Source organism: Hyaloscypha bicolor (genome assembly GCF_002865645.1).
Source record: "Hyaloscypha bicolor E unplaced genomic scaffold K444scaffold_17, whole genome shotgun sequence".
Taxonomy (NCBI): Eukaryota; Fungi; Ascomycota; class Leotiomycetes; order Helotiales; family Hyaloscyphaceae; genus Hyaloscypha; species Hyaloscypha bicolor.
Genome location: NW_020194519.1, coordinates 1,869,871 through 1,883,476, shown reverse-complemented (window position 1 = coordinate 1,883,476; position 13,606 = coordinate 1,869,871). Strand labels below are relative to the sequence as shown.

Sequence of the window (13,606 nt, the reverse complement as noted above, 5' to 3'; positions counted from 1 at the left end):
CGCTTTTGGTCTGAATGCGCCCTTACCCTAAGTTCTGGGGAGAAGGTTATTGCAAGACCCTAATCGATCAGCAAAGCCTGGATCGAGAGGGTTGCGTTGGGAACCAGTGGTTGAAAAGTGGGCGAAGTACCTAGAAACATCCCATGTGGTTCGAAGAAGTCTTGGAGGTCCCTGGGTGAGCCGTCATCCTAGATCTTAACAGCCGGTGTGATGGCAGGCAGTGAGTGTCCCTACTCTCGAGTTGATATGTTGAAGTTTATTTTGAAAAGCCAATAGGACCAAGACTTTTCCGGATATAAACATTGCCTGCGAGAAATCATGGTGATTGAGGGTTCCAGTACCGGAAAATCGAACAGCTTTTGAGATTGCCACACCTTCCTCCCAGCCTCCTTCATATTATAGTATTCCCTTCTTCGGTCCCTGGATGTTATCAACGGCGAGCATTGATTTTCCCGGTCCATCTGGTTCTTCTCAATGTCATCAAATGTTCTGTTTTTATCTAGCATCCCCGCCAAGCATTGATAGACGCTCACCTGAGGCGTCTAGACCGTGAAAGAACTTCAATTACTTCCATCCATCTAGAGGAGCCCGTATCGCCTCTTGGTAAGCGCCTGTTGAGGAACTTTCTGCAACACCTGACGGAGATGCTATAAAGGTCCACGGGTGCTCGATGGACTAATATTTTGAGAAGGTCGCGCAATGGAGCCGTCCTGTTCCCGGCCAGCGCCACTTCCACTCAGGGTGTTTTCTTGAGTGCATTCTCACCTGGATTTTCTCGAGAGTAGTCGTGCTTCTTGTCACGTACGGGCGAGATCCGAACATTTCGATGGTCTCGCATCTCGACCCTCCTTTTGTACCTGAATACATGAACAATCTATCACGGTTTCTAAGTTCATACGTTTTTGTTCATATAATAGATGAAAGAAACGCGGTTGCAGCAACTCGATCAATAAATTCTATTCCAGGCGGCTTCATCAATATCAAACTCGTCAGGCAGCCACAGGTCCTCTCTAATTTTAACGAGGAAGATCTACTTCGGGAATCTCGCCCAGCGTCAGCAATACCCAACAAGAATGACCTCGCCTATGTTCATGGCACGGCTCGTTCGAAGCTCCTACTCCCCAGCTACAAGACTCTCGTCAGTCATTCACTCCCTAGCCAGATATAAAGTTTAAGCGACCATTCAGCCGCTGTACCAAGAGGTACTGCGCTCAGATGCTGCTGTCGTCTACAATAAAGGTCAAACGGTACACCACCTCTCACGTCCTATTAAGTGTGGGGACCCGGAGGCCGGCCGCAACTATTTTAAACCCGTCTCATTGGGCCATATCTTCCTTATTTGTCAGTCTCGTCGCGCTTCTTCTGGTTGTATTGATAATAGCCTTGTCACATCTCTCATAAATCAATAAGCTTCCCTGACGAGCAGGCAAGGGTTCCGCGGAGTCTCTCATGTGTCAGAGAAATGTTTTAGTTCGATTCTCGCAAGGTTTTGGGAGTTCCGCGTAAGCGCTGCTCCGTGTTTATCTCCATCTGTTCTTATTCGTACCGGTGCCATCAACCTTAAAACAATCACTGCGGCGGTGTGACGCGGGAGCCTTTCCCTGCCCATCTATTCTACACGGCATCCACACTCGTACGCTTTCCGCACCCAGGTTGCGGCGCGGCTTATAATCGAGCCCGCATGTCCTATAGCCACATGATGCCGCGAAGTGGGGAGAAGCTCCACAGCTCCAGCTCCCCCAGGAACAACATCACCTGTACTGTACCTTGTATATCGTGCTATCTCCCCTGCGGAACGGTGCCTGACATGGAAATCTCTCTCTCACAGGAACATCCATACACTTCAATTAACTCTCTTCGGAACTCGGTACCGCCTCCCCAATCCGAGCATCCAGCAATACCAGCAATTATCAGAACCGGAGCTGGTAATGGAACTAGTTTTCCCTTGGTATTTACCTCTCTCTTGAGGAGAGGAAGCGCAGGGAGCCCGCGTTTCACTGACCCTGCGGCATGGCCAACTCGTGAGTGAGAGAACGGCATTAGCCTGGAATGGCCGTGTGATTCTTAGGACTGCTCCGCAGAGATGTGCTGGCAGGCTTGGCGGTCATGCTTTGTTGCCCCTCTGGATTGCATTTCGCCGTTCTCGGATAGGGGTTCGCCGAGCTTTTGAGTCATGAGAAGATTGAAGCTCCCCTGAGTAAGGGGATGGCGAGATCGCTGAGCATCGCCTGCGAAGCGAACTGCGGCAAATTTGGCGAAGGCTTTATGATATTGCTCGCTTCTTTTTGGGTGGCTTTTGGAAGCAATAGAAATGTCCTATTGGTTGTCTCAAACTTTCTCCTTTCTCCTATTTCTCGCGGGGCGGAGGCTCGCTTACCTAGTGAACCCCTAATGCACCGAAAATTCAAGTATGAGAATATTTTAGTGAAACTACTGTTTACTTTCTTAACCCCTCGGTAGAAGGCTTGAATCTCGCATTTTCTGTGGATACTTGCATAGAACTCCCATGGAATTCGATGATGCTGATGGAATAACCCACCCTCAGTTCAAATACGGAACTCAGATCAACAAAAAGTTCTATTTGGATAAGACCCCAGCGCCCGAAGTAATACCAGTCATGCCGAATTAATAAATTTCTGCCAAAGGTGGAGTAAATTGGTATTTGCTGCTTCCATGCCCTGGTTACGAGGAGGACATCTGCTTTTGCTTCCCCCATGAGCCGTTATCCTCTTCTGATATTTCCATCTTTGCGTGATTCTCGAGCCTGCAGGATGTTGGTGGAGGGAATCAGGTTTCGTAAAATGATTCCCATTTTCTTGACGTGTTCGAAGCCTTGAGCTTCGAGCTCCGTTCGGAGTCTCCATGTATCCATGTTTCTGAATTAGTCGGTAGGTTAATCCCCTCGTGTCACCTTGTTATATACAGTCAACGATACATATAAAGAATGTATTAGGTGCAAATATAGCTGAAGTGAAAATGGGGCTGGAGTGCAAATCAGGGCTGAGCCGTATCAACCGACTCGTGTCAGGCCGATTGAAATCTCCACCGAGTCCCACTTGTCTCCCATCACTAACACATCAACTTCACATTATGCTCGCATGAAGCACAAAATACCCGACGTTTTTTTATTGACCGCAAGCTTCATATTCTGTAAAGGGTCGCAACGACGAAGCCCGTTTGCCTTCCCCGCGCCTGCCCTTTCCACCAAACTCCTTTCCCCACAAATTCCCGCTCCTACCAAATTCATTTTAGCCCCACCCTTACGGGCTAAAATAAGCTGATTCAAATCACGAATCACAGACTCTGTAGTGTAATGGGCGACACAGTCTTGCTTTCCCGAGAATCTGATTCAAAGGAAGTCAGTAGTAATGATGGTTCAAATCCATCTGGACTTCATCGAGCGGGCAGCAGATTCTTCCTTCTTGGTAAGAACCTGCCGGCCCGCTCCCCTTCTTGCTTTTGAAATCTACGACGACATGCTTTTATGGAATTTACTTGGTTGAAGTGAAGTGAAGTGAAGTGTGAGTGTTGTGATTTTTGTTAGTGGTGGGAATTAAGCGAGGTGCCGAAAAGGGGAAATTCTCGGCTGTCGACCTGCCAAGACCTGAACTCGAGTTGGTAGAGAGCCAACGCGCGAGAAAGCACACGTCACTTCACTGGTTGTCATATTGCAGGCACAGAATTGTCTGATCGGATTTGGGATTTCAATATTTTGACAAGTGATTCTCCAGCTCCCAACAATTGTTTCTGCGGATATAGTTGGGTATCTTTCATTTTTGCAGCCATGAACATTATCCTACATACGCCAATGCTATGGAGGCCGTGCATCCTAAACTTTTAGGTCTCCTCATCAGCTTCAAAGCCCTCATATCTCCCCCTCAATCCCCTCGTAATCTTCCTCGATGATGCCCAATCCGTCTTCATCCTCTCCCACAGGTGGTGCCACCAAGTCGGTCTCAGGCAATCCTCTCTCTGCTCTGAGCTGCTGTACCTTCGCATTCGTCATTTCATACACATACTGTCCTAGATGTTCCAAGTTCTCCATCTGGCTCTCACCTGGAACACCCTTGCCTTCCTCTTCCTTGAGCACTCTTTGACTCGGCCATAACTCCCCCGTCACAAGCATCAATTTATCCGGTCTCCTCAACAAGATATCAAAAGCTTGCTGCAGCTCTAAGCATGGCTCAAAGACCTCTCGTCGCCCAAGAACGTACAATCCCAGCCGCGCTCGGGAGAGAGCAACTGTGAGACGTCGAATATCGCGTAGGTAGCCGACTCGAGAAGTTCGAGTGAGTGATAGAATGACGTCTAGAGCATATTAGCAAAATCATCTCATGGGCGAAGGATATGAATACATACAGTCATTTTGCTCTCCCTGATACTTGTCGACGGTTGTGACAATTTTTGGCAGACCAAAAAGCGGGTTCTTAGCGCATCTATGTGATAGAACATCTTTGATAAGAGCGCGTTGACCCGCGTATGTCGCAAGAATGCTGATACTTGATGCGGGATATCCGAGGAGGCGCATATACTGATAGATGGCAACAGCATACTCGGCCTCCCCAAGATTTTGTATGAAATGTGGTGTTGGTTCCGACTCTCCACGGCCCTTGTAGTCTGGCACTTCGATAAACTGATAGTCATACTTGAAACCAGCATTAGCTGTTTGGAACTCTGGAGATGTCGAGACCAGTGGTAGATTTCCCAGGTTCTTGTAGCGCCATGAATATAATGATGCTATCGAAGGGCGAGCCCGACCTTGCTGGTCTAAACTGATAGTTGGTACACCGAGTCGCACCAGCCGGGAGAAGAGAGATTGTTCTAAATTCGCATATTGACGGAAGGCGAGGTTTTGGATGACGGGCGAATTCTGGAAGTGATCTCCGCAAAGGACCACACGCTGCAAGGGCATCTGTCCATGCTTTGGATTCTGCAGCGCTAATGGGATGAAATTTTCAATCTCCGTAATTTGAGCTGCTTCTTCCATGATCACATTGTCGTATTGGAAACCGAGAGATGAAATCTCCCGTCTCCTCATCGCTGCATGCGTCGATGTCATGGCAATGATGCGAGCTTCGTTGGTAAGGAGGTAATTGGCCTTGTCTCGATCCCTCCTCAGAATCTCAAATGGTCGGACATCTGCAAGCTCGGTGAAGATCTTAGAGACGTGGTGGTAGCATCCTTTCGCAATGTCTAAAACAATATCCTTGTCAGCACCGGTTGGAAAGAGTGGTTGCGGTGCATCGGAGAAGTAGTGATGGAATGGGAAAGCTTCTACAATAGTTTCCGCTGTAGCTTGTGCCGACGAGGAAAGTTCTCGGAATCTCGTCCAGGCAGGCTCAACGTAGACTAAGTTGAAGTAACCCGCAGTCTCGGCAGAGCTGCCATGAGCACCAGGAGCACCAAAGTTTGCGGCGAGACGGTCAACTTCACGGAGGTATCCATCACGGTTTTCGAGAAAAGATTCGACTCTTCCATGCTTGCTAAAGTTGGCTTCCGTATCCAGCTCTTCTTCGCCGTGCCCAAGTCGCAGTAGATGTCGTTCATCAATGTCTAATGCAACGATCTTTTGAAACAGTTGATTGAGGGCTTGGTTGCTGTGAGCGATTAGAAGTGTCCGTTGATCTGGGTAGTTGTGATATATGTTGTTGATGATTTGGGTTGCCACGTCCGTTTTTCCTGTTCCAGGAGGTCCCACAATGACCGTGAGTCCTGGTTGTGTACCAGACACAATCGCATCAACCTGAGCAGGTGTGAACCGTACCTGGTTTAGCTTTGGAGCATCCATAGGATAAGGCCCAGTACTCCCAGGTTTGTATGTAGAAACTCGAATGGCTTCCGGTTGAACCTGCGGAACTGGCTCGGCATCCCGGCGTCTCTTCTTCGATGGTTTCGCTGACACAGTTTCGGCCACTTTCGGTGCAGCCTCAAGGACATACGGAGGACCGAAACTACCATCCATATCGTCGCTTGGCTCTACAATTTTTCCTGGCAAGCTTTCGATTAGATGTTGCCAGTCGAGAAATGTGTCTCGAAAATCAACCTTCTTGATTTGGTTGACTAGATGGGTGTATGTTGCTCCCGCCGGGTCTCCATATCCAAGGAATACCTCATGCAACCAAGATGCCAAAGGCACGTCTGACAATGTCAAACTTCGGATCGATTCCAGAATTGGCTTGAAGTTGTTCTCCCTTCCTCTTCTGCGTACGACCACATTCATACTCTCATAGATGTCAAGTTTGCCGCTCGCTACCCTGTCCATATCTGCTTTGTATGCAAGTGCATCAAGCTTCACCTGTAGTCTGCGAACCCGTGGGCGACTATGGCTATTCTGCCCACCTTGGTCCCGAAGTGAGCGTCCTTTATCGTCCAGCACTTGGGTAATCTCGGCCGCTCGAACATATTTCAGGCCCAGCTTTTGCGCGTCAGATGGTGAAGAACGACCATTCGTGATCATCCTTAAATCGTCGGGACCTTGGACTGCCAATAAGAAAACTACATCATCAGGTCGAAGTGATTCCCATTCTCGGAGTATATTGTCCGCAAGGCGACTGACATCCAAAGTTATCTCAGCTCGGACAGCGGACGGTTTCTCGTCGCCGACTGAGGGTGGAACTACTTCTAAAATTCTAGGACTGGTCAGCAGAGAAATTTGGGGAATCTTGAAGTACTTACGCAGGCTTTGGGATGGGAAGCGCCATCCTAGAGAACCCCCTAAAGGACGTCTGGCCAGTAGGGCTCGTAGCTGGCTGCATACGTTTTATGACATCTTCAATGTGCTTTCTGATCTCGTAAAACGATTCGCAGCGATGGAGGATGAAAGACCTCCACAGAAAATCTCCAACTGTGAGGTATTGCAGATTTAACTTGGGAATGGCGAGAGGCTGTGATCCGTTGTAGTTGTCGTTCCTCAACAATGTCGGCTCGAAGAGGGTGAGTTCTGTTGGTAAGACGCTGAGATTACGCGCTGTCTCTTGAAAAGTCTTGCGCTTCTCATGCTCTGACAATAAAACCTCGGTGAGAAATTTTCGATCTGTTACCACTTGGGTGGAAGCAGGATAAGAGGTACGGAATTCGAGAAGGTCACAAAGCTGGGTAACCTCGTCAGATGTTAGAGACTCGAGATGTCCTTCAAGCTCAGCCCGCTTGTCAATTGATCCGTAATTCGATAATGCCAAAATGGTTAACTTGTCTTTGAAATGCTTCAAGGCTGTCCGTTGCAACGAGGCAAGAATGGCGCAATGTTTTTCGTAAGCCTCAGTGCGACTGTGCTGGATGCCAGTATGATCATCGATGGAAAAGTATGTATAATGCTTGAGCAAGGTATACAAGTCCCGCAAAAGCCCATTGTCCTCATCATTAAAGGTGGGCGACATTCGGATTGCAGGAAGAGTGTTCAAGTCCTGGAGAAGTGTGTTGACATATCTCCTTGTTGGCAACTGGCTCTGGAGATCTGATAAAAACTCAATGAAGCGCTCACAATACCTAATATTTTCTGTCGTGGAGTTAGCAAAAGTGATGGACCATACATAGGGTAGACTAAACGGACCTGCTTTGCTCTTCTCGTTATACAGTTGGTTGAAGAAGTCGAGGAGTAGGGTAAAGAGCCACGAGCGTTCAAACCGGAGCCGGGGCTTCGTAGGCTCGTCAGCCGCATCATAACGTTTCGCTGCTGCTCTCCAAGCCTTCCTCAATTGAACACTCTGGTCGAGCTTGCGCTCCCTCTTCTTTTCGCTGGAGATATTGTGCCATATTGAAATCGATACCAATGGAGCACATTCTTTGCGGACAATCCCACTGTCGAGAGACTGGAAGGCGCTAATTATAAAAGAAAGCAAGTGGGTTCGGATAGTCGCACTCAGAGAGGTGTCTAAAGTCATGGAAAGTATTCTTCGAAATAAGGTGGAGAATTCGGCCGGGTTGTCTGTGAAGATGTCTTTTACAAGTTAATAAAATTCTCTTCCGGGAAGTCATTAACTGCTTACCCCATGTCAACAGATGTTCACGAGTCTTGACATTCAAAATTAAGACAATGAGCAAGACTTGAAAGTTGGACGAGTCTTCGGAATATCCTGGCCAAAGGTAGCTGTTTACCATGTTAGCGGAGTCAAAAGGGACCAAATGGCAACCGCACCTCTCGAGGATCTGCAAATTCTCTAGAACCAAGAGCGACCTGAACGGAAAGTCCTCCTTCTCTAGCACATCCCATATTTCAGTCTTCAACATGTCGTGCCTGACCTTGACCTTCGCAGTCTTTTTGTTCAGCCACAGCTTCCGGGCTAAGGTTGCAAACGAGCTTTCACCCTCCAAGTCAGCAACTGTTGGTCTCTCATCAATCACCTCCCGTCGAGACTCCTCCTTATTTCTCGTTCTGGGCGCCATCGTTGTTGTTGTGTTTATGGCAGTCACTTGCGCTCCGCATTACCAAATTTCAGAATCTTGAACGCGCCTTGAGGTCCGTGCGCGGGGGTTTTCTTCGCGTGCCTGACAGCCTTGCGCGAGCCCATAGAACGACTTAACAACATTCACACGACCTTGCGCAGGACAAATTTCGCTCCACGAAACTCCTTCAGAAGCCTACCGTCGCCGATATTTGCGCAGGCGTTTGTCCATGAATGCCAGTGGAATATTCGACCTTCGTGAATCGGCGCCAAGATGGCCGGCCATGGGGTACAACCAGTGGAGGACTTTGGACGGCTTCTCGAGGAAATGCTAGGGGCTGCGTCGGCCATCAAGAGAACGAGTACGATAGAGCCGCCATTGAATAAGTCAGACCTTGCCGAGCTATTTGAGAGAGTTCCCTCGGTCCTCCCAGCGAGTTCGCCAGAGTCGAGGAAGCATATCATCGAAACAGCTGCTCGAGACGCATTCAACAATCTACTGGTGAGCCGCACATCAGTACGAGCATAGGGACACACATCTGACGTTCCATAGGCCACCACGGCAATCGATGCTCCAGAATTTGTTAAGTTATGGGACCTGCTAGATATCATATCCATCCTCTCCGACGACGAATGGACCGAACCAGGACTTCTGTTCTGGCTTGTGGAGGAGCTGCTAGATAGTCAGACTATTGCTGGCTGCCGCAAAATTTTCGACTACCTGGAATCACGGCGTGAACGAATTACAGCCAAACACTTCTCACAGAAAAACCTGGTAATCCTGCGAAGCTGCAATGAGCTTCTCCGAAGATTATCTCGAGCTGAGGATACTGCATTTTGTGGACGTGTTTTTATATTTTTGTTCCAGAGCTTCCCCCTAGGAGACAAGAGCTCTGTAAATCTACGAGGCGAGTACCATGTCGAGAATGTGACTTCGTTTGACGCTCCCCCTGCGAAGGACGTCGACCCAGAGAAGATGGAGGTGGATCCCGAACCCAAAGACAAATCCAAGGCGGTAAACGGCACTTCAAAAAAAGCCGCAGAAGATGCTAGCAATGTTCCAAAGGGCGTTACCTTCTCAATAGCCGAGAAGGCGTTGAGTCCGGATGAGCTGTATCCTATCTTCTGGGCCTTGCAACAAAGCTTTAGCCAACCGAAAAGACTTTTCGACCAGGCCAATTTTGCTGAATTTAAGGCTGGGCTCGAGGCTACAATGGCTATGTTTGTAAAGGTGCAAGCAGAAACCATGGGACGTCCGACCAAGACCGTGGAAGACAGTAAAAAAGGCACCAAGCGGAAGCGTGGCCAAGGGGACGACGATCTCGCGAACGCTTTCAATCCGAAGTACCTTACAAGTAGAGATCTATTTGAGCTAGAGGTATCTTGTCTTTCTTCTTCCGTTAACATGTCTCTCAGCTAACAATTAACTTAGATCAGTGACCTTTCATTTCGTCGGCATACCCTGGTTCAAGCTCTGATCATTATGGATTTCTTGCTCTCTTTAAGCGCCAAGGCGAAGGAGAAGCTTGCCAAAGCATCACTCCCCCAGAACGCCAATAAGTCAGTAATGTATGCAGATCAAACATTGAGCGAAGAGGACGTGAGTCTATTCTCCATTTGCCCCGTCTTGATTTAAATTCACCTCAAATTCTCCAATTCACTTTGCAAATTTTCGCTAACAATTGTAGGCGAAATGGGCCCTTGACATGAAGAAATTCCTTGCCGACTACATAAAGAAAGACTTCGAGGGCGCGTTTTTTCTACGTATGGTAGAAAGTGTGATTTCACGCGACAAGAACTGGGCTCGTTGGAAGATCGAGAATTGCCCTTCGTTTGCCCGAGATTCGGTCACTTCCCAAGAGTACCTTCAAGCCAAGACGTCCGCTCGCCAAGCAACCACCAGAAAGCGAGTTCGCATGAACAATTGGGCAGTCCTGGACTTGAACTTCCTTTCCCAAGGTGAGACTCGGAACGGCTTAGAAAGATTGAAAGATCCGTCGAGATATCAGCTGCCTTCGTACAAGACCTATCAAAGCAAGATCGAGCTGGACGATATGGATATTGACATGGCCAGAGATGACGAGACGAAGAACGCGGCCGTCGAAGCCAAAGCCAGCAAGAGTTGGAGAGCGCTACGTATCGCCAGTGGAACCAAGCTCTGCGCCTTTGACAAGATTGAACGTTCCGACAAAATCGATGACATATTCCGCGACGACGCCAAATCTGAAGAGCCAGCGACGAATGGTGATGAAGAAGCAGTCGCAGGTGAAGAAACCACGACTCCCAAAGATCGCCGTCCTATAGTTATTTCAGGACCCAGCGGTGTTGGCAAGGGAACACTCGTCACGCTATTGATGGAAAGGCATCAAAAAATACTAGGAAAGAAGGCATCTCATACGACCCGGCAGCCTCGAGAGGGCGAAGTGCATGGCCAACACTATTTCTTCATCACCAAGGATGAGTACAATGTCATGCGTGATGGTGATCAATTCATCGAGTACAACAACTTCAATGGCAATGACTACGGAACTAGTAAAAATGTGGTCGATGGTATCATTGCTTCGGGCAAGATTCCAGTGATGGAGATGGACATGCATGTAAGTTGAGTCTCCACTGCATGCACTCCGTGGCGCAGAAATTCTTAATCATTTTCGCTAGGGTATCCAACAACTCAAGGACAATGGATATGCTGCCCGCTTTATTTTCTTGGCCCCACCTGAGATGGAAGAACTTCAGCGCCGTCTCCAACGAAGAGGATCCGATGATGAAGAAACTATTCAGAAAAGACTTGAAATCGCGCAGCAGGAGCTCGAGCAGGCGAAATCTGAGGGATTCCACGACAAGGTTTTTATCAATGATGACCTCGAAACAACCTTCAAACAGCTGGAGAGCTACATCTTCGGCCTTGAAGAGAGCGTTGAGGGACCGTCACAGTTGGTGTTGAGTGGTGAGAAAGCAAGATCTGCGGAGCCTACAAACGTAGAGGTAGAGATGGTGGATACTGGAGCTCCTGCACCGGAAGATTCCTCTAAGGCTAGCATTTCTGGCACAGACAATGCGAAAGCAGCGGCCAGCGAACTAAAGACAGCTGAGGAGGCTGTTACGGCTGGAGGAGAGACGTCATGATTGGCCGTATGGCAGATGGAACACTGTACAACAAATATTGGTTCTTTTCCGGGATATCGGTGATCTCTGCATAGCGTGGATAGAATTACATCGGCGGCATAAAATACACACATCTGCTCAAGTTACGAGCGGTTTTCCCGACTTCTCAACATCCTCAAAAAGTGGATAGTCTGTGTAGCCAACCTCGGGATCTGGGAATGGACCATAGAATCGTGATCTATCATACGCGTTCAATCGCTGACCCTTTTTGAATCTACTCGTTGTCAGCGAAGGAACTTGTTTCGGCGAGGCAAGTGTCACCTGTTAACTAAATCGGGGGTTGAAAGAAAGAGTCGTCCGATTGCAAAAGCATCATAAGTCTTCTCTTCCAGGACGCCCCAGGTATTCTTGTCATTCCATCCCCCAGCAGAAAAGAAAGGGGTGTCTCCGAAAATGTCTCGGAAAACTTTCAGATCGACGTCCTTGAAGCCCCAGGATTCCAAGTCTTGCAGCACATCAGTCTCGACGTCTCAAGTCAGGCATGGAAACTTACATTTCTTTTTCTCTTCCAAGCTGTGAACTTGCTCGTATCGTGGCTCAAGGAAATGCACATAGCTCAAGTTATGCTTTTTCTTGAGCTCCTTGCACAGATGTCCCCATGTCTCCATCCGTTGCATGCCTCTTGTTTGGTTGAAGAGCCCGAAAGGAGTCAATCTGATAGCCAACCTGTCTTCTCCAACTGCCCCGGCTAGTGCGTCCATCAAATCTAGAACAAATTTGCATCGTTTCTCAGGGCTACCGCCGTACTCATCGTTTCGTTTATTGATATTGCTACTAAGAAATTGCTCTGGCAGGTAGCCATTCCCGCCATGGACCTCCACGCCGTCGAACCTACACTCCTCAACTGCCGCCTTTGCTGCTGCAACATAGTCTGCGATCTGCTTCTTGATACCCTCATGGCTCAGCTCCATTGGAGGGAAGTCTCGATACATAACTTGTTTACTAGATCCTGGTGGTGGATACGAGTAAAGTTCATCGCCTTCATACGGGGTTGCGCTCGCGCTGATTGTGGGCATCCCAGTGTGCTGCGGTATTGACGCTCGGCCTGCGTTCCAGAGTTGTGCGTAGATGTACCCTCCTTTCTCGTGTACGGCATCGACCACTGATTTCCAGCCCTTCTTTTGCTCTTCGCAGAATAGCCCTGGCACGCCGGGCATCCCATTGCCTTCTAGATTTGGAGGAAGACCCTCAGTGATCAGAAGCCCCCCTGGAGTGGTACGCTGGATGTAATATTCTTTTATCAGGTCGCCTGGGTACCAAATTCTGTTTGGATCTTCGGGAGTAGCGTTGATCTTCAGAGGAACTCCACGATTTCGAGTTAGGGGAGCAAGGACAATGCGGTGGGAGAGAGTGATTTTGCCGTTCCCGATCTTTAGAGGGGTGAAGATGGCGGAGGAGAGGCCTCGAGGTGCGTCTTCTTTGGCTTGCATGCCATTGCCGGGAAGAGCTACCTCGTCGGTGGAGATAGGGGGAAGAACTCGGGTTATTGAACCCATCTTGGAGAAGCAGAATGAGGCAGGGCAGGGATTGCAGAGACCTTCAATTCAAAGAGATGGAAAGAGCAGAGGACAGAAAGAAGAAGAAAAGATTGACCAAGGGAAATCTACATCGGCAAGTGCCACTTTCGAGGTCGTGTCACCCCCATTTTTATTCTTATCGGCCCAATTCCCGATTACTGGGGCCATTTTCAACGCCAGTCTCACAAAGCATATGACAAGTTCTTGAGGAGGGCCTGTTGGACGTTGCTCCCCTCGCAAAAGCCTCACTGTCTGTCAAAACCGATAAGCTCTTCTTATCATCGAGATTTTCCGGCTCTGCTCCGAGAGGTTGTCGCTCGTCCGAAAGGCATTTGGCGGGGACGTACGAGCTAAGATGTAACACAGAAGATCTCGTGTCATTTTGCTGATAATTCCCGAGAAATTTGGGCAAGGGTACCCGGCATCGAGAGGCGGTCAGAGCTTGATGTCATTGGGAGGTGAAGCCAGCAAGGCTGACAGCGAGGCTGAGAATTTCTTATCAAATATCTGCGATAAGGATGACATAGAGTTTCACACCCCGCC

General features: G+C 48.7%; 3 protein-coding genes across 3 annotated transcripts; 1 reads left to right on the top strand and 2 right to left on the bottom strand.

Annotated features, from left to right (window-relative positions):
- Positions 1-3,684: 3,684 nt before the first annotated feature.
- On the bottom strand, positions 3,685-8,393 carry K444DRAFT_582774 (DEAD helicases superfamily protein-like protein). The gene is made up of 6 exons (XM_024877805.1): positions 8,135-8,393; positions 7,986-8,086; positions 7,550-7,936; positions 6,676-7,495; positions 4,360-6,629; positions 3,685-4,308 (listed from the first exon to the last, which is right to left on the bottom strand). Exons 1-6 carry the CDS (start codon positions 8,380-8,382, stop codon positions 3,866-3,868), a joined length of 4,269 nt encoding a protein of 1,422 aa, XP_024741999.1. The 5' UTR covers positions 8,383-8,393; the 3' UTR covers positions 3,685-3,865.
- A 135-nt stretch (positions 8,394-8,528) lies between these two features.
- Positions 8,529-11,507, top strand: K444DRAFT_582769 (guanylate kinase; the record flags this gene model as incomplete). Its single annotated transcript, XM_024877804.1, has 5 exons — positions 8,529-8,883; positions 8,935-9,759; positions 9,814-9,981; positions 10,070-10,978; positions 11,040-11,507. The coding sequence occupies exons 1-5, from the start codon at positions 8,656-8,658 to the stop codon at positions 11,505-11,507; spliced, it is 2,598 nt and encodes an 865-aa protein (XP_024741998.1). The 5' UTR covers positions 8,529-8,655.
- A 117-nt stretch (positions 11,508-11,624) lies between these two features.
- On the bottom strand, positions 11,625-12,976 carry K444DRAFT_519696 (putative 12-oxophytodienoate reductase; the record flags this gene model as incomplete). Its single annotated transcript, XM_024873982.1, has 3 exons — positions 11,625-11,763; positions 11,808-11,991; positions 12,040-12,976. The coding sequence occupies 3 exons, from the start codon at positions 12,974-12,976 to the stop codon at positions 11,625-11,627; spliced, it is 1,260 nt and encodes a 419-aa protein (XP_024741997.1).
- Positions 12,977-13,606: the final 630 nt, after the last annotated feature.